This window comes from Gymnoscopelus braueri (genome assembly GCF_963280865.1).
Source record: "Gymnoscopelus braueri genome assembly, chromosome: 12".
Classification (NCBI taxonomy): domain Eukaryota; kingdom Metazoa; phylum Chordata; class Actinopteri; order Myctophiformes; family Myctophidae; genus Gymnoscopelus; species Gymnoscopelus braueri.
In genome coordinates this window covers 27949153-27970848 of record NC_137614.1, presented here as the reverse complement: position 1 = coordinate 27970848, position 21696 = coordinate 27949153, and the positions used below count along the sequence as shown (strand labels likewise).

General features: G+C 42.5%; 2 protein-coding genes across 4 annotated transcripts in view; one reads left to right on the top strand and one right to left on the bottom strand.

Annotated features, from left to right (window-relative positions):
* The first annotated feature begins 3869 nt into the window (after positions 1 to 3869).
* avpr2ab (arginine vasopressin receptor 2a, duplicate b) lies at positions 3870 to 17830 on the top strand. 3 transcript variants are annotated; one of them, XM_080444212.1, is made up of 7 exons: positions 3870 to 4195; positions 8360 to 8646; positions 10236 to 10481; positions 10704 to 10850; positions 13455 to 13701; positions 15089 to 15313; positions 15551 to 17830. In XM_080444212.1, the coding sequence occupies exons 2-7, from the start codon at positions 8365 to 8367 to the stop codon at positions 15736 to 15738; spliced, it is 1335 nt and encodes a 444-aa protein (XP_080300338.1). In that variant the 5' UTR covers positions 3870 to 4195; positions 8360 to 8364; the 3' UTR covers positions 15739 to 17830. The 3 variants fall into 3 exon arrangements, with proteins under 3 accessions (XP_080300338.1, XP_080300337.1, XP_080300339.1); XM_080444211.1 differs by having other exon boundaries at positions 3870 to 4213; XM_080444213.1 differs by lacking the exon at positions 3870 to 4195 and adding an exon at positions 4811 to 4892.
* The window catches only part of LOC308096761 (monocarboxylate transporter 1-like), a 29914-nt gene continuing 25461 nt past the window's right edge, over positions 17244 to 21696 (bottom strand). The window contains exon 5 of the mRNA XM_080444210.1: positions 17244 to 21541. Within this exon, the coding sequence (XP_080300336.1) occupies positions 21264 to 21541 (278 nt within the window). The 3' untranslated portion in view covers positions 17244 to 21263. The remainder of the gene's footprint in view (positions 21542 to 21696) is intronic.

Genomic DNA, 21696 nt, shown 5'->3' with positions numbered 1-21696 from the left:
AATCAAGAGCTGTGGGATTGTAATCTTAGTCAGGGAACAACTAGCTGCCACATGTCCTTGAAATGTCATCTATCCCTAGTCGTTTTGAATATATTGTTTTAAATATTTTGTCTGGGTAGTGATATCCACTGCACTGTTATTGGTACTTATCGTCCCCCTGCAGCGCCAGTTTTGGCTCTGGAGGAATTTGGGGTGCTGCTGACGAAATATGTGTCTTCAGAGGTTCTGATTTTGGAGACATGAACCTGGACTGGCTTGCTAATAATTCTTTCCGGCTGAAGCAGCTATGTATAGATTTAAACCTTTCTCAGCTCATCCAGCATACTACCAGACCAACATAAATAACCCCTCTAGATCGACTTGATAGACCTAGCTCTAACTAACAGACCAGCCAAATACCCTTATAGCGGGGTCCTTTGCTCAAGGTGTCAGTGACCATTGCCCCATCGTCTGTGTTAGAGTTGCTAAAGCTGATAAAATCAAGGGGCGGATGATTATTAAAAGTAATTTTAAAGTTTTTAATGAACAGGGTTTTTTACATGATTTATTTAATTCTGATTTGGACAGGGTCATTTCAACTCAAGACCCTGACCTAGCTCTTAATCTATTTCTTACTATTTTATTCTGTTACTGAGAAACATGCCCCCTGTAAGAATTTTAGAGTAAAAAATCGATCAAGTCCCTGGTTTTCAGCAGATCTCAAAGAGGCTCTCCGCCACAGAGATGTGGCCTGGTCAAAGGCCAGAAGTTCTGGTGAACCAGCAGACTGGTTATCTTTTAGATTACTGCGAAATAAAGGTATCAGTATGGTCAGAAAGGCTAAATCTGATTTTTATTTATCTAGTTTCACCAAGACACAAGGTAATGCGGCTAGTTTCTGGAAGGTTGTAAAATCACTAAAAGCTAGGCCTGCCTCCTCTCTCCCATCGCAGATTAGCAGTGAAAGTGGGGTTGTTCTAAATAAATTAGGTATTTGTGATGCTTTTAACAATAATTTTATATTATCTGGCCATCTATTTGACAGGCAGTCTGTCAGTCAAGCGCCATCAGATCAGGATGGGGATTCAGTCACTGACAACTTACTCAACTTGTCCCCGCCATGCTTTTCATTTAGACCAGTAACACACTCAGAGGTTTTAACCGCACTTTCACAAATATGCACTAAGAAGTCTAAGGGTGCAGATGACCTTAACCCGTATCTACTGCATCTTAGTGCATATATAATTGCTGCACCACTTGTCCATATTTTTAATTCATCACTTACCTCAGGCTCACTTCCTGCAGTATGGAAAGATGCACAAGTTATTCCACTTCATAAAGGTGGTGATCAGTCAGATTAAAATAATTATAGGCCAATATCAAAATTGTGCTGTTTAGCCAAGATCCTTGAATCCCTAGTCAGTTCACAGTTACGTACATTCCTGAGCATGCACAACATACTCCAACCTCAGCAGTCAGGGTTCAGACCAGGACATAATACGGTGACAGCTACAACACTTGTCACAAATAACATACTAACTGGTCTAGATAATCACCATCACTGTGCTGCTATTTTTATTGATCTTTCTAAAGCGTTTGATACTGTGGACCATTATATTTTATTACAGAAGCTAGCCTCCATTGGCCTGGATGATCTCTCGGTCAGATGGTTTTCCAACTATCTGACGGTGACGGGTAGAACTCAAGCTGTTGTTGCTGATGGTTTTAAATCCAGTTCTTTGTCAATTGGTAAAGGTGTCCCTCAGGGTTCAATTTTTGGGCCCCTTTTATTCACTCTTTATGTTAATAATATTGTACTCCCCTCTCCGCACTGGGATGTCCATTATTATGCAGACGACACAATTTTATACAGTATTGCCCCAACGCTGGAAGTGGCCACTGCAAATTTGCAGACTGCCTTCAATAGGTTTCAATGGGCTCTAATTAACTTTAAGCTTGTTTTAAACTCCAACAAAACAAAATGCATGGTAGGTCTCCAAATATAAATCCCTTTACTGGTATTTACACTCTTAAAGGCGAACAAATTGAGCGGGTCACATCTTATAAATACCTCGGCATTTGGCTAGATGCCAAACTCTCATTTAAGGTTCATGTGGAGAACCTAATCAAAAAATTAAGAGGTCAAATTGGCTTCCTTTACAGAAACAGGTCCTGTTTTTCTTTTACCAGCAGAAAGACTATTGTTCAATCTGTAATAATGTCTGTATTTGATTATGGGGATACACTGTATATGCATGCTTCACTCTCCACACTGAAGCCTCTGGATGCAGTCTACCACAGTGCTTTGCGTTTTATTACTGTTGATGATTATCTCACCCATCACTGTATTTTATATGATAAAGTGGGTTGGCCATCTCTCGCAGTTCGTAGAGAGCAACATTGTATTTTATTTATTTATAAGGCCTTGTGTGGTAAACTTCCTTTTTATACCTAACCTCGCTTTTGGAACCAAAGGTTAGTGGTCACTCAACACCTTCACAAACACACATTAGATATACCAGTCCACATAAGAGCAGTGAACAAGGAAAAACTGCATTCATGTATTATGCTCTACACAAATGGAACAAACTTCAGGACTCTCTGAAACTGGTACGATTGGTCTCTATAGAGACATTCAGGGTGTTTCTTGAGGACACACTACATAGTGACTGTACCTGTTTCATGTAACTGTTTATTTGCATCTGATTTCTAAATCTCTGTGTTGTTATCCATGTCCTCACTGTATTGTCTGATTCACCGCCTTTTGCGATTATTTTAATGTTGTCTTATGCTTATGCTTTTCTTTTTTGCTTTATTGTTAAAGTTGTGACATTGTAATGTGATTCAAATGTTTGTTATCAGGGCGTCCTTGAAAAAGAGAGCTTGCTCTCAATGGGTTTCCCTGAATAAATAAAGAAAGAAACAAAGTACAGAACTTGAGAAAATGTACTTAGTTACTTTCCACCACTGAGGGTGAGATGGACGAAGGAGTCACAAGAAAGGAGGGCACACACGGGGGGATGTCGTGGAGACGGACGGAAGATCACTTGCTCTGGTTTCTGTATCCCCACAGATCCATCACCACCATCTGTCAGGACAGATGATGCTCTATTTCTCACCTTCCGCTGTCCTCCCCTCTCCATCACTCTGCTCCATGCAGTGCAAAATCACGCATATTGCCTTATTTAATGTAATTATTGAATTACTGTGTGTGTGTGTGTGTGTGTGTGTGTGTGTGTGTGTGTGTGTGTGTGTGTGTGTGTGTGTGTGTGTGTGTGTGTGTGTGTGTGTGTGTGTGTGTGTGTGTGTGTGTGTGTGTGTGTGTGTGTGTGTGTGAGAGAGAGAGAGAGAGAGAGAGAGAGAGAGAGAGAGAGAGAGAGAGGTCTTTGATCATTCTGGGAGGCTTAATAGCACAAATCTCATTTGGTATATTGGGGTTTAGCCAGTGTGTGTGTGTGTGTGTGTGTGTGTGTGTGTGTGTGTGTGTGTGTGTGTGTGTGTGTGTGTGTGTGTGTGTGTGTGTGTGTGTGTGTGTGTGTGTGTGTGTGTGTGTGTGTGTGTGTGTGTGTGTGTGTGTGTGTGTGTGTGTGTGCGCGCGCGCGTGAGAGAGAGAGTGCATGTGTGTGTGTGTGTGCAAGCATGCGTGCGTGTGTTTAGATGCTGCCTGACCTGAAAGTGACCATGGATCAAAGAAGCTACTACCTGGACACCTAAACAATCAGCAGGACATTACATTTATACATCGATGCAGTCTCAGCATCACATGCTTTGATCAACACCCTCCCCCTGCCTCACCCCTTTCTCTCTCTCTCTCTCTCTCTCTCTCTCTCTCTCTCTCTCTTTCTCTCTCTCTCTCTCTCTCTCTCTCTCTCTCTCTCTCTCTCTCTCCCTATCTCTCCCTCTCTCTCTCTATCTCTCTATCTCTCTCACCAAAGTCATCAATTAAACAGAGCAAAGTGGAGGGAAAGATGAGACAGTGACAGAAAAAAAAGGTGGACCAGCAGCACCAAGACTCGGAGAGGGAGAAAGAAAAAGAAGAGATAGTGTTAGAAGCGTGAGTTGGCACATTTGCCCGAGTGTCATAAGCAAAAGCAATGTGCGCACACATACAAACTAGATTCCCACACACACAGCATGGATCTGAGCGACGCACATAACAGCAGGTCTCATTGTGGTTCCCACAGATGCTTCATGGGACCCTGAAGAGAAGGACAGAGTGAGTACCTTAAGTAAAGTGAGTTGTATTTACACTTCTATTCTGATCTTTGTGCCTCAGCTCTTTTCAGTGGCATGGAATTCATTCTCCATTCAGGAGGACTTATATAGATTTGATGTTATAGGGTATAAGGTATAGATTTGATGTTATAGTGTATGTAGTGATCATGTGCTGGAGGATCTATGTGGACTGGATGCAGGTTCTCATTGCTTAGCTGAATGATGCTAAATGAAGGTGACCTATTTAGGTCCAGAACAGTGCCAGCATTGAAGGTGTAAGTAGTAAGTACTGTATTCTTTGATGCCAAAAGTTTAGCCGGGGAGGCTTCTCTCTTACAGTGAGGATTTAGTCCAGTAGCCTGTGGAGAGTAATATAGTGCTTGGTGTATGGACTTCTAATCAGAGGGTGTCAACTGTCAACAAACATGAACCCAGATTGTTGACTTCAACTGAAAACCATACAGTAGCACTCTCATTGCACTCAGACCTGTCTGGAGAATCAAAGACTGTCAAGTCCAGTTAATTAAAAAGCCCAGTTGTTCGGGGTGGGGGGGGGGTATTCTGAAATCGGATTACATCACGTAATCCATCCTTGGTTTTGATCTGGACCAAACCTTCATGTGTTGGTTAAAAATAGCTTTGGGACATCTTTGATTTGGAAAAAAATTATCCTGATCCCAGAAGAAGGGTGGATTCAGGTGAATTTCAGGAACAAAATGTAATCATGTGATATACACATTTATTTATATTTTGCAAAAATAAGTTTAACCCTGGAAATGTAAATATGAAAAACAGTACTTTGTGGCAATTTGGCATTCTCATAAACAATAAATATGTTATATAAATGTTGGAAATCAGTGTTTTAGCAACAAAATGGAGTGGAAGAAGTCCACCCTGGTAAACTCACTCAAGCTCTGTATAAACAAATATATATTTGTATCATCAATTGATTGATTGATTGATTGATTGATTGATTGATTGATTGATTGATTGAATACTTTATTAACAGTTTCCGAAAAGTACAGAGGTACAGCTATACAATAATGCTGAAAGGATAACACAAAAAGCCCTGAGGGAAATATACATTGTATTTCATTGTTACCAGTAGAGAGGCTTCTAGAACGTTGGAAGTGTAGCTGGTTTGAATGCTAGACATCTACGATGTACAGTTATATGCAAATATTATACCAAGTACATTCAATACAATATGTACAACTAGCAACTTCCTCCACTCATGATGTCATGATTCTACATATAATATTTTTTTGCACTGATTCTTGGTCGATACCGATGTTTAAAATAACAATTTAGCCGATAGCCAGGGAAACTAAAATACATCTCCATTATAAGAAATAACTGTTCAGAATCTACAGCTACAGCGCAAAATTGATGCTTATCAACAACAGGTGAATGTCAGCTTTATTATTGACCGATAGTGGCAAATATCGGCAGATACCGATATGTGGCCGATATGTTGGTGCATCCCTAATTTATTTCAAAAGCAGCTGATAATGTTGTCTATATATAATATGCTATATAGTTGTTGAAAAGTTACATAGTTCTGGTTTAAATTATGCCCAAGGCCTATACATTTTATGTTCAATACGCCGAAGAGGTGGAACCATAGGCTCAAAAGGACCTAATTTCACTATTACAGAAACCCACACACAGCTGGAGGGTGGAGAAGTGCAAACCAAACGAAAAAAGACATTTGAGTTTAAATCACTCAGAATGTCAATGGGGTCTGGTTAGAAGAGGACCACAGAGGAAATGAAATATACAGTACATGGAACTATTGCCTTCAGGCAAATCGAGCAAAGGACTATACTGAAGCAAAAAACACCCAAACAGGAGATGTGATTACACAGATGTGGTCATTCTGATCCAGACTAAACAGTTTTGAACAACTGGGCCTGGGCATGGGAATATATCTTCATGGGACTTATTGCTGTATTGTTCTAAGAGAGTATGACTGTGTGCAGGAGAGGGTTAAACAGGGTTAAAAACAAAAATAATAGGTATCACATTTGCCCTTAGGTGGGGGCAACAGTGATATCGCTTACTTACCTTATAGGTAAGTACGCGATAAAGAATATTTCCAGAATCAATCAAATAGTCTCTGTAGCAGTGATATTCAAAGCGTATCGAATGGCACTGCACAAAAATGCAGCATCATATTCTTTGCTCAGTCATTTGAAACACAATCGTTTCCTGTCAAATGGCATGCCAGTATAGTTTAGACAAAAAAGGCCACATAATCTCATTCTGTCTGTTAAATTGGGGTTGAAAAATTACATACAAATTGTTACAAATCAAGGAACTATTGATGAGATTGTGAAGGCAATAAATAGACAACACTGGGGATCATAACAGAACTATTTTGCTCCTTTTGTTTATCAGAGCACCACGTCTTCCATCCATACTGATTGTACCAATGCCAATTAAAAATTCTTCTCACTGCTGCCTTTTCAGCCAGGGTCGGTTACTAAATTAATGTTTATGGAACCGTTGTTTCAGTCAGTTCATTGGGAGGCTGTTTATAATGAGCATCTACAGGCCAGCTGGGATGCAAAGGGTTCACATCTGATGGCTCTATGTTTACTCTCTTTGTTTAAGCGCATGGTCCACTGTGCTGGGGTTAATGGTCGGCTCCACAAGGGTCAGGTTTGTTTCGACTACGAACGTGGTGCATTTATTCCCTCATCACCTCTTTCTCTCATATATCCACCCCGCACACACACACAAATGCAGACATGTGCACGCACCGCGCACGCATGCCGAAGTGAATAGGGGTGTAGTGCTTGTGAGTGACTTCTAGTCTCTGTGAGCCCATTGATGCCAGAACAATGAAATCTAGATCGCATGTTTATGGAACTTTAGCAGTTCAACACTAACATAATCACGCGCACGCGCAAGCACACATACACGCACGCACATACTTACACACATGCACACACACACACACACACACACACACACACACACACACACACACACACACACACACACACACACACACACACAGAGGACAAGAAGCACACCAGAGTGGGCCTGTGGTGTGTGACCATTTAACCAGTACTAATCTGTGCACTAATGGGCTCGTCCTAGTAAGCTCATGCCTGTTAGACTAATTTCTGCTAATTAATGTCACACGCAAACGCAGACTGCTGTCCAAAACACAGAAGTCTGTTTCGAATTCTAGAGAAACAAAATCGAGCTCATATGTACAAGTCAAGTGTCAAGTGTGCTCTATAGACCATATTCACATGGCGGCCATATTGCCATTAAGTCAATGAAATGCCACCCCATTTGCCACCCCAGTTGCCACAGCAACGCAATGTTAAATTCCAAAATGGCCGCCGTGTGAATATGGACTATGGCAGTGGTTCTCAAACGTTTTATTTTCAAGGACCCCCAGTTTATGTATTAGGCCACGGACCCCCATAACTCTGAGTGTGCAAATGGAACCAAATGGACCCATCAGTGTCCATTTGGTTCCATTTGTACACTCTCTGAATTACAGATCATTGACCCATTTAGACCGATTCTAAAAAAGAATCTTCTAAATCCTGACTTGAGTTTTCTGATTATTTTTTTTTTAATTCAAAACATAAAAAAGAATGATTTAGCTATATACTGTATATAATAAATAGGTTCAGAATTAAAACAAACATTACAAAGAAAGGGGCAGAGAAAGAGACGGTGTATGGGTGTGAGGTTGTAAGTGTAAAGGTGTAAGATTGTTGTAGAACAAATTAATGTGAATTTGGCTCCATCTGAAAATATTTTGTGCCAGGGAGTCCCATTCAAGAATTGTGTTGTTAGAATGTTCCAAAAATGTTCAAAATATTTCAAGATATCTAGAAAATAGCAAATACAAGCTCACAGCACGTCACATTGAAACACAATGTGAGCTTGGAGATCGGCTGATTTCAAATAGCCGATGTATATACTGTAGGTTTAAAGTGGTTAAACTGATTTTGATGCTATATTAACTCATTTTGCTGGGGACCCCCTGGAGTCCCCTCAAGGACCCCTGGGGGTCCCCGGATCCCACTTTGAGAACGACTGATGTAGAGTAATTCCAGTAACTTTCCTCTCACCCGTCCCCTCACCCCCCTGTCTCCCCACCCCACCCCCTATCCCCGTTTCGGATGTCTTTCAGGCCTGATGTCGGTTTCCCCGGTGATGGACTCTGCCCTGTCCAACAATAATGGCAGTGTTTCAACTGCAACGTCTGCGATGACCTCGGCGGCTTTGAATGCCACCGTGTGGCAGCGGGACGATGTGCTGGCCGCAGCCGAGGTGATGGTGCTGGCCGTGGTCCTGGTTTTGGCACTGCTGGGGAACGGGCTCGTGCTGGTGGTCCTGCTGAGGAGGAAGCAACATTCCCCGCTCCACCAGTTCATGCTCAACCTCTGTCTGGCAGACCTGGTGGTGGCACTGTTCCAGGTAACATATGCACGGAATGAATGAATGAATAAATGAATAGTATGTATGTAGTAGGCTATGTATGAATGAGTGTGTGTGTGTAACTAGTAACTAAAGTTATCAATAAATAATAAGTACAGAAAATTGGAAATACTCCAGTAGAGTAAAAAATACCTCAAAATTGTACTTAAGTACAGTACTTGAGTAAATGTACAGAGTTACTTTACACCACTGTTTGACAGATCATCACAAGAATCGACATTGAAATGTTATTCCTATGTTATTCAGTTTTTCTTCAAATCCTGTCTTCATAATTATTAGATGGTAAAGAAGCAAACATAGACGATGGAAGAAACACACAAACAAACAAAAGCACAGATGGTATGGTAGGCCTACCACAGACATTGACAGTTCATCAATAGCACTGTACTAGTGCTGCGGTGGGAGGCAGACGTTGATGGATTACTAGCACACTAATGACCACAGCGGCGCACTCTCCTCTCACCTTTGACTCTGGTCTGGATAACATCTTCAAAAATGCTAGTGTTACTGAGCAAACCCTTGGCCATGAGGCGCACTGTGTACACCGATCCAGGTTCAAGCCCGTCAATGATGTGGAAACTTTGTGAAGTGTTTACAGCCTCTGAAATCCTCCAGTTACCCTCGCCTATACAGCACAGCACAAGAGGTGCACCTTGAATGTTAAAATCCATACTAACAGAGAAGCTTAAAGGAGTATAGTTCACCCCCAAAAAATACTTGTTTTCAATCAATTTCACACCTCATGAAGTTTTTGAATTCATGGATTTTTCTTTAGTTTTTTGGCACATTCCTAAGCCAATAATTTGAGATTCAGAATTAAAAAAAGGATTTCCCTAAGTCAGCATATAGGACCTACTACAATGGCACAGCTACGTACAACTTGCTACAACAATTATAGACCAGACCTCCTATAGTTCTAGTATCACTATACCTCTCTAGTTGTGTGCATTCAGGTTCTAAAGGCTGCATTAACTGTGGTGATAGGCCTACTGTACATACTGCTGGAGTTGGGGACAGGTGTGTGTGTGTGTGTGTGTGTGTGTGTGTGTGTGTGTGTGTGTGCGCGCGCGCGTGTGTGTGTGTGTGTGTGTGTGTGTGTGTGTGTGTGTGTGTGTGTGTGTGTGTGTGTGTGTGTGTGTGTGTGTGTGTGTGTGTGTGTGTGTGTGTGTGTGTGTGTGTGTGTGTGTGTGTGTGTGTGTGTGTGTGTGTGTGTGTGTGTGTATGTTTGTACGTACGTAACGTACGCATGTATGTATGTACCGGACGGACGGAAGGACGGACGGACGGACGGACGGACGGACGGACGGACGGACGGACGGACGGACGGACGGACAGACAGACAGACATGTGTAAAGAACCACAAATGCACATGGCACATAACCTACTTACACATATTTATATCTTTCTATGTGTCTGTCTGTCTGTCTGTCTGTCTGTCTGTCTGTCTGTCTGTCTGTCTGTCTGTCTGTCTGTCTGTCTGTCTGTCTGTCTGTCTGTCTGTCTGTCTGTCTGTCTGTCTGTCTGTCTGTCTGTCTGTCTGTCTGTCTGTCTGTCTGTCCGTCCATCAGGTGTTGCCTCAGCTGGTGTGGGATGCAAGAGGCCGTTTCCCAGGCCCTGACTTACTGTGTCGACTGGTCAAATACCTCCAGGTGCTCGGAATGTTTGCCTCCTCCTACATGATTGTTGCCATGACACTTGACCGCCACTACGCGATCTGCTGCCCCCTGCGGGCATACCACAGCGGAGCCACTCAGCGCTGGAACTACTTCATACTGTTCGCATGGGGACTATCACTTCTACTCAGCTTGCCACAGGTAAATACCACTCAGGACTTTACTGTGAGAGACAGAGAGAGAGTGTCAGAGCAAATGAAAATCAAATATCTAAATATTGAATCAAGCAACTTAAAAACTGTCTGTGGTGCATACAAAAGTCTGAGCAGATGTTAAATAGCCCCAGAAGTGTTTTAAAGTGAAATACCCCTTTAATTCATCCCCTTCACTATTTCATTCACTCCAATTTCTCCTCCCATTCAGCTTTTCATCTTCTCTCGTTCAGAGGTGGCCCCGGGTGTGTATGAATGCTGGGGCAACTTTACTGCATCCTGGGGCCTCAAGGCTTACGTTACCTGGATGACCGTGGCTGTCTTCATCCTCCCCGTCCTCATTATCACCATCTGCCAAGTAAGGAGGAGAACAGTGAAATAAAATGAAAGAGAAGAGAGGACAGAAGTGACTGTTTTTCCTTTTCTTACTCAAATGATGATGCATTGCCCCAGTTAATCCTCAATATTGCAAACATATTTTTTCACTTGTCACAATGTCATGATGTTGTATGTAGCAGTAGCCCTGCCTTAAGACTTAAGCTCAATATTTCCTTTGACCATGGGGGGGGGATAATGTATGGCTGAGCGGTAGATGTTTGCGTTTCCAGTAACCTTGCATCATCAGGCTTTCCATGGCTTTACAGTCTACTCCAAAGCCTGGCTACTAATATCTGTATCCTGTAGATTGCTGCAATGTTATTGTTCCCCCACATAAATGCTGAATCGAGTAGTGTAGGCTTGTCAGTCACTATGAGTTACAATAAAACAGACACCAAACAAAGTCCTCCATTTTAAATATGTTTTTTTGCACATGCATTCTATAAATTCCAAAGGGCTAGACCACACATGGGCAAATGACATCGTCAACTTGTGACGGGCATTGCCCCTATTGAGTGAAAGAAAATTTACTGTTTCTAAAATAAGTAAAATATTTAAGGTGTTTTAAAGTTTTTTTAAAGGTGTTTTTAGTTATAGAGGACAATTATAATGTATTTGGCTTATTTGGCTTATTAGCCAGGGATCCTTTTAACACTATGATGCCCCTGATTTCTGAGGGGAATTATTTTGGGAGCATAAACATATCCCCTTATTGTACAATGGTGTTGCTTGTTGAAAAGGCCTGACACCCCTGTCACAGGTCATGTTATCATGTCATGATACTGACCCTGATACTAACATGATACTGACATATATCATGTCAGACCATGATACTGACATGATACTGATACCTGATACTGGTCAGTATCATGTCAGTATCATGGTCAGTGTCATGTCAGTATCATGGTCAGTGTCATGTCAGTATCATGGTCAGTATCATGTCAGTGTCATGTCAGTGTCATGTCAGTGTCATGTCAGTGTCATGTCAGTGTCATGTCAGTATCATGGTCAGTATCATGTCCGTATCATGGTCAGTATCATGTCAGTATCATGTCAGTATCATGGTCAGTATCTTCTTCTTCTTCTTCTTCTTCTTCTTCTTCCGTGTATCGTCGTCATATGTCCAGCTCAGTGTCGCAAGGCCACGCTCTTGTCTCTGGTCCCACTTGGAAGAGGCCAGCCTCTGAAGGAGGTCTGTACAGAGGACAGGTGGTGATTATGTGGTCGGCAGTCTACTCAGGCTCCCCACACTCGCATACTGTGCTGTCTGCCAGGCCCCACTCCTTCATGGACGATTTGAAGCGACCAACCCCAGTACGGAGTTCAGCAGGGTCCGGCGAGGTAGATGTTCTCCTTCGACTCCATCTCCCGGGTCTTGGATGTGATGATGCAGACGTGTCCAGCAGACGCACTTGTAGACAGGTCCTCAGGGATGGAACCAAGCATCTCTTGTGCTGTCCTGTTGTAGGGGTGGCGGGACTTGAGTCTGCTTGGGGGCACTGCCTTAGTTGTTGTTTCGTGCAGGATATGCCAGTCATGTTCTTGGGCTTTCGTCGCCAGTGCGAGGGTAGCGGCCTCTCGTCGGAGGCCAGCAGGGGCAATTCCCGCTAGGACTGGCAGGTAGGACACGGGGGTGGGCTTCAGGCAGCCAGTTATGATCCGAAGGGCATCGTTGATGACGGGATCAACCTTCTTCACGTGTGGGCTTCTACTCCAGACAGGGGCGCAGTATTCGGCAGCAGAGAACACCAGGGCTTGCGTGGAGATTCGTAGTGTCCTGCGGAGGCACCCCAGGTTGTGCCAGCGAGACGGCAGATAAGCGAGACACTTGATGTCACTTTGGCTCTCACTTCTTCAAGGTGCTGTTTGGTAACATCATAACGATGATAGGGCCTATGACAGGGCCATGACAGCCCTGCCATTCAGTGCTGTGAGAGGAGCCTGATGTGACAGGACCTACATCCATATACAATTCTATTTATAATCCTGAAAATGTTTTCCTCTCCCTTGAAAGTGGGCTAATAATTACATAATAATCACATAATCCTCTCCGCAGATTTTACGTAAGCAGCTATTGTGGAAGATGTCAACCTTTCTCATATCCTGTTGTGTTACTCTCCAGCACTCAGAGCCACTCAGAGCCAATCACATAATAACAGTCTAGTTAAAATGTGATATTTGGAAGTCAATGAGATGTTTTCAAAATTACAAAAGCAACACAATACACAATAAGAATAAAGCTTACATTTTAATTGGGTGGGGGCGGCCGGTAAGGGACCTGGATATTGGATAGGGGGCACTGGCCCAAAAAAGGTTGAGAAACGCTGCTCTAAACCAAATCAGAAAATTGCAAAACAAGTTGATCCCAGTCTAGTTTCCCAGGCAGGGTTTCCGTTGGGGGAGGTCAAAGAAGGGTGAATGTATCAGAGTAGCTTTGGCTGAGGACCAGAAGCCTAATATCTCTCTTGGCAAAAGGGGGATTTGATTAGATTATATATTGTAGCTGTGAATCTGTGCTTAAAATTCACTTACAATTTGGAAGGAAACATTCTAGCTGCTTTCCCTCCTCCCCTGTCTCTTTCAGGTGCGAATCTTCAAGGAGATCCACAACAGTCTGCACCTGAAGTCAGATCGCCTTCTCTCTGCTCCCTCGTCGTGTAGACGGAGCAGCCAACGAGGAGGAGGGGCCAGCCGAGGGAGATCTACCCTACTCCTGCATGCTCCATACACCACAGTTGGTAACCATTGGGATGCTGCCGGACTTAAACCAGGATCAACCTGTCAGCACCTCCCCATGGGTCCACTGAGACCCAATAGCATCACTTCACAAGGTGATGGTCATGCCTACACTACAGTCTACTCTGGTGATCTTTCCTGTGAATAGTGCTTTACTGTATGTTCTATTCTATTCTATTCTATTCTATTCTATTCTATTCTATTTCATGCTGATTGCTACCTGGCAGGTGATAAGAAAAAAATATATACATATTCCATCCTGATTGGCTAAAATTGGCTTCCAAAGTTTGTAGGAGTGGCCCTTTTTGAACAAAATGCCTCAACGCAGCATTCAATTGAACCCTACATTTTTCCAATTGGCCTCATGGTGGTGCTATAACAGGCAGATTCATGTTTTGGCCTACAACTCTTGAACTGTAGGTAATACAATGATGCTTCCTATGGCGCTTCCCTGTCATTTATGGATGATGCTTCCCTGTCATTTATGGTGCTTCTAATGATGCTTCCCTGTCTTCTATGGTGCTTCCCTGTCTTCTGTGGTGCTTCCTATGGTGCTTCCCTGTCTTCTGTGGTGCTTCCTATGGTGATTTTTCAGATCCCATTCCAAGTGGCTATGACTGCCTTCCAAAGTGTGCGGGCCCTGGGTAGGCAACCTGGTCTGGCGGAGACCTGTGCTCCGAGGAGCACACTTTTCTAGTTCTATTATAAGTCATGTTACTTTGTTGCGTTTTCGCTTTCTATCACCTGCATTTTATATAATTTATGAAAGGTTCTATACAAATTGTATATATTATAAACAAGACTCAAAGGCCTTTGATGTAATGTAGTGCAGCAAAAAAATATTCCAAGAATTTACAGCACATACAGTTCTCTTGTGTGAAAAGTTACATTGTAATTATACAGCACAAGAGACTGTTAAAAATGTATCATCTCTTCTGCCTCAGAGCAAGAAAGTAACAAAGACTCACTAGTAGTCTTCACAGCTGCTCCTAGTACGTCTACATTGTAAATTCCTCAGTGTTCATTTCGGGTACATGTATACACTCTCAAAGTTACAAATGGGTAAATTCACTCTGAAGGTTTGTTTGTTCTGACTGCCAATTCAGCTGGCTTATTGTTGGTATCAGCCGAAAACGCAGGAGTCTATCCCTGTTTCAATGTGCTAGACCCCAGGGAGATGGATTGCTGAGGTGGAGTGCAACACCTACTGTACAATCAGCTCCCAGTACTTACCGCACAACTTGCTGCACCTAAGCCGTGCTACTCACTCATACACTGAGTTGGCGATGCCCAGGATCAAACCCATGGCCTTGTGGTCCAAAAATAAGTACTCTACCGACTGAGCTACCAGGACACTAACGTAAAAGAAAGTATAGAAGGTTTCATTTGTCCAGCTGACGATTTAACTAAATGTTTGGAAAAAAGCATTCCTCTATATCCCTAAAGCACTCTTGTTTCTGAGTATGTGTCTCTTTCTCTCAGGGGAGCTACAGCCTGGCACTCATGGGAATCCAAGGCCGTCTGTTGTCTGCTCGTCAGTCACAGCCATAACCCCGGGACCCCCAGTCCGCGGTACAGGGGTGTCTGCTGCCATGTCTAAGACAGTCAGGATGACCCTGGTTATTGTGCTGGTCTATTCTTTCTGCTGGGCCCCCTTCTTTAGCGTCCAACTGTGGGCTGCCTGGGACCCCAACCCACCACAGAATGGTATGTATTGACAGATTAGAAACATAGATAGGCCGATATGTGCACGCACACGCACACACACACACACACACGCAACAAGCTTCTACAGAACACATGTATTATTGTCTACACACAAAACCAACAAACAAACAAACAAACAAACAAACAAACACACAAACAAGCCTTTGAGTTTATGAACACATTCTGGGAGACAAAATAAAATGTCTATAAAATGAGTGAGAGTGTTTGTGTGTCTAGGTGCTGTATTCACCCTGCTGATGCTCCTGGCCAGTCTGAACTCGTGCACCAATCCCTGGATCTATTCAGCCTTCTCCAGCAGCGTCTCTCCTGAGCTACGGTTGCTACTGTGCTGCCGTGCTCACTCACAGCGCCGAGGGTCCATACCAGATGACTCTACTACTACCACACACACCTCCAACTACTAATACACACACACAAACATACTGCACATGCACAGCTGCATACATAGTATATGATGCAATCACATGTCTGAGTCCACTCATAAAGTCATGTGAAACGTGCACGCACAGCCAACACATAGTGCTGAAATATAAATTCTTATTCTTTTTGAATAGTCAAACTGTACTTTTGTGAAGTTCCCTCTCTGCTGTTAACCGTTTAGAAAAACTGTATGATGCACTTTTTGACGCAGGAACAGTGTGGGGCTCGAGAAAGGTCTAACTGGTAGAGACGGGTCACAACTGCGATTCTACGCAGTAAAGCCCGATTTATAGCTTTCTTTTACTTAGTTTTTACACCAGTGTTGCACACAAGAAATACTCGTACAAGCTCACAACGTGTTGCATCGCGAATAGTTGTGAGTTTGTAGATCTCCTTTTTGTGAGTGCATGACACTGGTGTGCAACCAAGTATAAGACAAGCCTCATGAGTTAAGCAATGGTGTTTCTGCAGAACGTTTTTAGACTGTAAATAAACACTGAATGTAAATGTCTGAATGCTAATTTAGAATTGTCATTAATTCATTTTTTTATTACTGTACATATGAAGAATCACAAATAGGACTTCCTTTTTAAAAATAGTTTATTCATTCCCTCACCAGTCATACTAACAAGACATCACATGTATGGCACATACAGTACTTAAAACATACAAATATCACAGCGGTAAAAATCACGTTATTTTACAGAAACTCAATTCTACATTGTTTAATTTGTTGCTTTACACAAAGGTGGTGTGGCAAAGTACCATTCTCAGACGCCCGCACACACCATAAAGCACAACGTGTCTCTTTTAAACAGGTTTGTTCCAGTCCTTCAAAATGTCACCTTGTCCCTTCGGGCTTTCCCTCCCTCCCTGCTCCCATCCCTGACAAAAAGAGCTGAAAGGATGTTAAGTATATGTGGGATTAAGGACACCACAAAGATTCAATCAATTATTTGACTTCTCTGTTGGCAGACTCAATCTGCCGCCAGTACAAGTATAGACATTTATTAATCCCACAGGGGAAATTAAGATTCAGCTTCACCCATCTGATGGCTGCTCAGATGGTCATGATGATGCACACTCATGGGGAGCTGGTAGGGGTTAAGTGTCTTCCTCAGGGACACTAATAGACAAGTATACTGGGCGGATCGGGACCGCCAGACAGTCTCTCTACCCACTAAGCTACGGCCACCCTCACCCTCCCACTAGAGAGCCATCGTATTGGAGGAGCATAGGGGGTTAGAAACTTGTGAGAGAGCCAAAGCCTTTGAATTTGGATACGGTGGGACAGGTAAATTCACAACCCCCTTTTTGTTTTAAATGTGCAGTTGTCCATTGTCATTTATGATGGAGCATGAATGTATGTCATGGTACCAGTGCATACTGCAGGCTGAAGCTTATGCCAGATTTATACTTGGTTGAACATTTTGTGTCGAGCACAGAATATAGCAGATCTACAAGCAATAAAATGCTTTTTTTTAATATAATCCAAACAAAATACATACTGCATGATTAACTTGGCCGAAAGTTATTTGTTCATATTACATTCAGTCGAGGCAATATTTCCCTAGTTGTTCTAATAACAGGCATACAGTACACATTTATACGATTTAGGGTAGACCTATCTACATCTCATTCCAATACGAAAAGTTTATTTCGTTTTGGAATAGGAGGTTTGTATAAAGTTGTATGCAAGTTTCAAGCTGCCCTATAGTAAGGGGGATTGAAAGCGATACCTGAAATGTCACTGTCACTTGTCTCTGGGACTGAGGAAATGTTCTATTGGCTTGAGTAACATTGCAAAAAGGGAATGCGACTTGGAACCTGACAAAGATTGTACTGGAGTGTATACTGTTACATCATGGGGTTCTCAACACCGGCACTTTCAGCCCAAAACACAGCTACTCTTCTATTCTAGCGATTAGTTTAGGTATTTAGCAGAAATACTTGTTATTGGTGATTCACATGGTGCCCAAATTGATTGCAAAACTCATTAAGCAGGCTAGAAGTTTAACATGTCCCCAGAACTGGAGTCAAGAATCGCTGCATTACATTCAAGGGAGATTTGGACACTTTTTGGACACAAAAATACTGTCTAGCAAAATGCAGGATCAAAACATAAGAATCATCAACCATTAACTGAACTTAATGTTTGGTTACATAGAAATTTAACATTTAGAATGGTCTGTGTATGCATTTGAAAAGGGTCTTTTTTAGAACACAGTTTGAATAACAGAGCGCAACAGAGTCTAGCAAGAGTAACAGGGTACAAAAGTCTTCAGAGAACGTTGCTTCTGAATCCCAACAAAGAACTTTTATATGGTGAAAATTAAGGGAGCTTGGTGTTTGTTAAATTATTATGACACTTTAACGGTTTGGCTGGTCAGACTACTGTGTAAATAGTACATCATAAATGTCAATCAAGAAAATATAATCAGAATGAAACATCAAAGTTTAAAAATCATGCTCCGACCACTGACTTGGCAATTGCAAACTATTTATCTCCATCTTCTCAACAAAGAAACCAAAGATAAACCATGAAACACATGTGAAATATGAAACACTTGTGAACCATGAAACACTTCAGTGGGTGAAAGAGTGCACAATGTTTTTTTTGTGTTCTATATTCTGCACAGAAATACTGCCCTCTGCTGCTGGTTGCTGGAACAACAAGGCAGAATTTCTGATCGGGGCTTCAGCAATTAATGTTGGTCATAAGAAGGATTCCTAAATCCAATGCTGAAAATCAGCCAAGAAAAACGTACGGTCAGACAGAAATGAAATGATAAAAGGAGGTACATTAAATAGTGTCTGCTGACACATGCAGACACACACCACACACACACTCACACACTCACTCTCACACACACATATGTTTTCATACGTATCATTCAATCACAGCAAAAAAATATATATAATCTAAAAAGTTAGTTTTAGTCTAAGTGACACAGTGAGATGAAATAGATTTTAAAAAATCATAACAGGTTTTGCAAATACAAAAGCATTATGTGTAATGTGTTGTTCATTAAAAAAAAAAGAAAAAAGAAATACACGAGTGCTCTGACAGAATTTAAAATCAGTCAGTGACATTTCTTTTCCTATTTTGGCACCACAGCAGGGCAGGTTATATCACACGTGTTAAGCCCATTCTTTAGTCTATCTACTGAAAAAATTAAAACAAATCTCATACCTATTGTGTCCCTCAAGCAAGTGTGTATGTGTGTGTCTGTCTGTGTGTGCAGTGAAATGTAATACTGAGAGTTGTTGTGTTGCTGATCAGTTATTTTCATTAAGGTGCATATCATTTATATCAATACATAGAAGATGTGCTTTCCGAGTTGTTCTAGTTGTAGTGTCCATAATACACGATCACTCACAAACACAAGCAGTACACACAGCATGTACAAATGCACAATTCAAAAAACAAAAAGTTTAAACTACAGATATATGTTTAAGCTTGTAATAGCAGGCTGTCAAACAATCAAATGAAAGTATCTCTGAATGCCTATCTATTTTCAGTTTCATATATCCATAAAACAAAATGTTCAGATTAAAATGTTTAGAAACAGCAGATTAATTGATCGACACAACTGTGTGACTACACGCTAAATGTATTACTGATACTGGCGTACACAGTCTCTGGAAAGGGAACATAACACAGGTCGTTGTTGAATAGATTTTTCTCCAAGCTTGCTCTCTATTTGTTGTGCTACTCCATTTGTTTTCTTAGGCAATTGTCAAAATCACTTTCCAGATTTTCCACACCTGCTTAGGGAATGCTATCTTCTTCTACTCTCTCAATTCAACAAAAAAAAAATCCTACTCCAAGCACCAGTAATCACTAGATGTGAACATGTGAACAGGATGCAAACAGATACATCTAATAATGGGGCATTCTCTTGAATAGAGACACACGGCCGGAAGCGGAAGGCCTACAAATTCACGCCCACTTTTGAGACAGCGCCGCTACTCGAGGTCCGTTAGAACGATGAACTGCACCTGCCAATGCATTCCCTATGAGAGGATATGAGAGTTAGCCTACTTTTAAAATTATCCTGCATTAACTGAAGACGATATTGATTTAAATAAAAATATGTTTCCAAATGTATGGAGTGTCTTTGTCAACATATCCTCTTGTTTTCTTAATAGTTGATGTGTTTCACATTTAATTGGCCACTTTAACGAGTTACCCATAATGTTAACACAGCAGAGGCGAGACGGCAGACAGACAAGTTTTCGCATTTCAGTGACATCACTGTCTTAACGAGCACCGAGCGCCGACCAGTGGCGTACCCACTGTAGAGGCAGGACAGGTGGTCGCCTGCCCAACTAAGATCTCGCCTCCCCTAAAAAAAACAAATAACCCGAAAAGGGATACGTCCGTGACGTATATACCATGCGACCAACTCTAGATCTCCGATGCTAGCGGTTTTGACAAACTGATGGAGTATATTATAGTATATTGTGGGTAGTATATCGAGATGACAGATATGGGACATTAAAAGGGATAAATTAAACAAATGGGACACTTTATTAGAACACAAAATAAATCGCTACAGCTTCAGTAGTTAACCAGTGAAATTACGGTATTTTACAATGCCTCTCATAGAGATTGCATTGAGAGCTGCAGTTCATCGTTCTAACGGACCTCGAATAGGGGCACTGTCTCAAAAGTGGGCGTGAATTTGTAGGCCTTCCGCTTCCGGCCGTGTGTTTCTATTAACATGTGTCCAGCCCTTGCAGAGTGAAACAACTGTAGCATGAGTATGTCTCTTTATACTTTAAGGAGTGTGGTGGTGGACTTGACAAATGTAATGTGTGTTCTCCCTGTGCCTCCCTTGGACCTGTGCAGAGTTGAGGGAGAGCTGAAATGTAATCTGATTCGACAGTGAGAATGTGTCTCTGGCTCTGAACCAGCATGGCATCTCAAGACCCTGAGAGTAATGTCCTCAGTGATGTAATCCCCTGTCAGTGGAGTCAGTGTATCTGTCTATATGTGTGTGTGTGTGTGTGTGTGTGTGTGTGTGTGTGTGTGTGTGTGTGTGTGTGTGTGTGTGTGTGTGTGTGTGTGTGTGTGTGTGTGTGTGTGTGTGTGTGTGTGTGTGTGTGTGTGTGTGTGTGTGCAGTGCACACGTGCGTGCGTGTATACGTGCGCGTGTGTGTGTTCTTGCAGAGGATTTGATTTTTACCGTAGGCACACCAATACTGTCAGAGGCTACAATACTGAAACTCAGCTCCGCCGAGCATCACAACGCTAGCTGTTATAGTTAGCTGCAACAATGTCACCTCGGTAAAGTGCATGTGGTGGTGGTGGTGGGGGGGGTGACTTCACTGGTGGCTTTTGCAGGGTCTGTGTGTGTGTGTGTGTGTGTGTGTGTGTGTGTGTGTGTGTGTGTGTGTGTGTGTGTGTGTGTGTGTGTGTGTGTGTGTGTGTGTGTGTGTGTGTGTGTGTGTGTGTGTGTGTGTGTGTGTGTGTGTGTGTGTGTGTGTGCATACATTCCAGCCTCTACACAGTGTCCTCGTCCATCTTTGCCACTTCGTCTAATATGACGGCCGACGTCTCCTCCTCGCCCTTTGAGGGCGAGGAAGGGGCCAGCATGGCTGCCTGCTCCTCTTTGTTGGGCCCCTCCCTGTCCTTGTTGGCCTCCTCCGCTTTCCTCTCCCGGTCCAGCAGGCGGTAGTTGGTACCCATTCCAATGAAGAGGATGATGCTGGACAGGACGAGGATAGCACCACAGGTTTGGTAGGTGTAGTCGTAGTGGCCGTAGTAGTTGTAGAAAGTACCTGTTGGGTGAAAACAGAGAGTGTGTGTGTGAGAGAGAGAGAGAGAGAGAGAGAGAGAGAGAGAGAGAGAGAGAGAGAGAGAGAGAGAGAGAGGCTTCAGGTTTTACATTCAGACATTTAAAACATGGCTTGCAATTCCTTGCTATTCAACATTG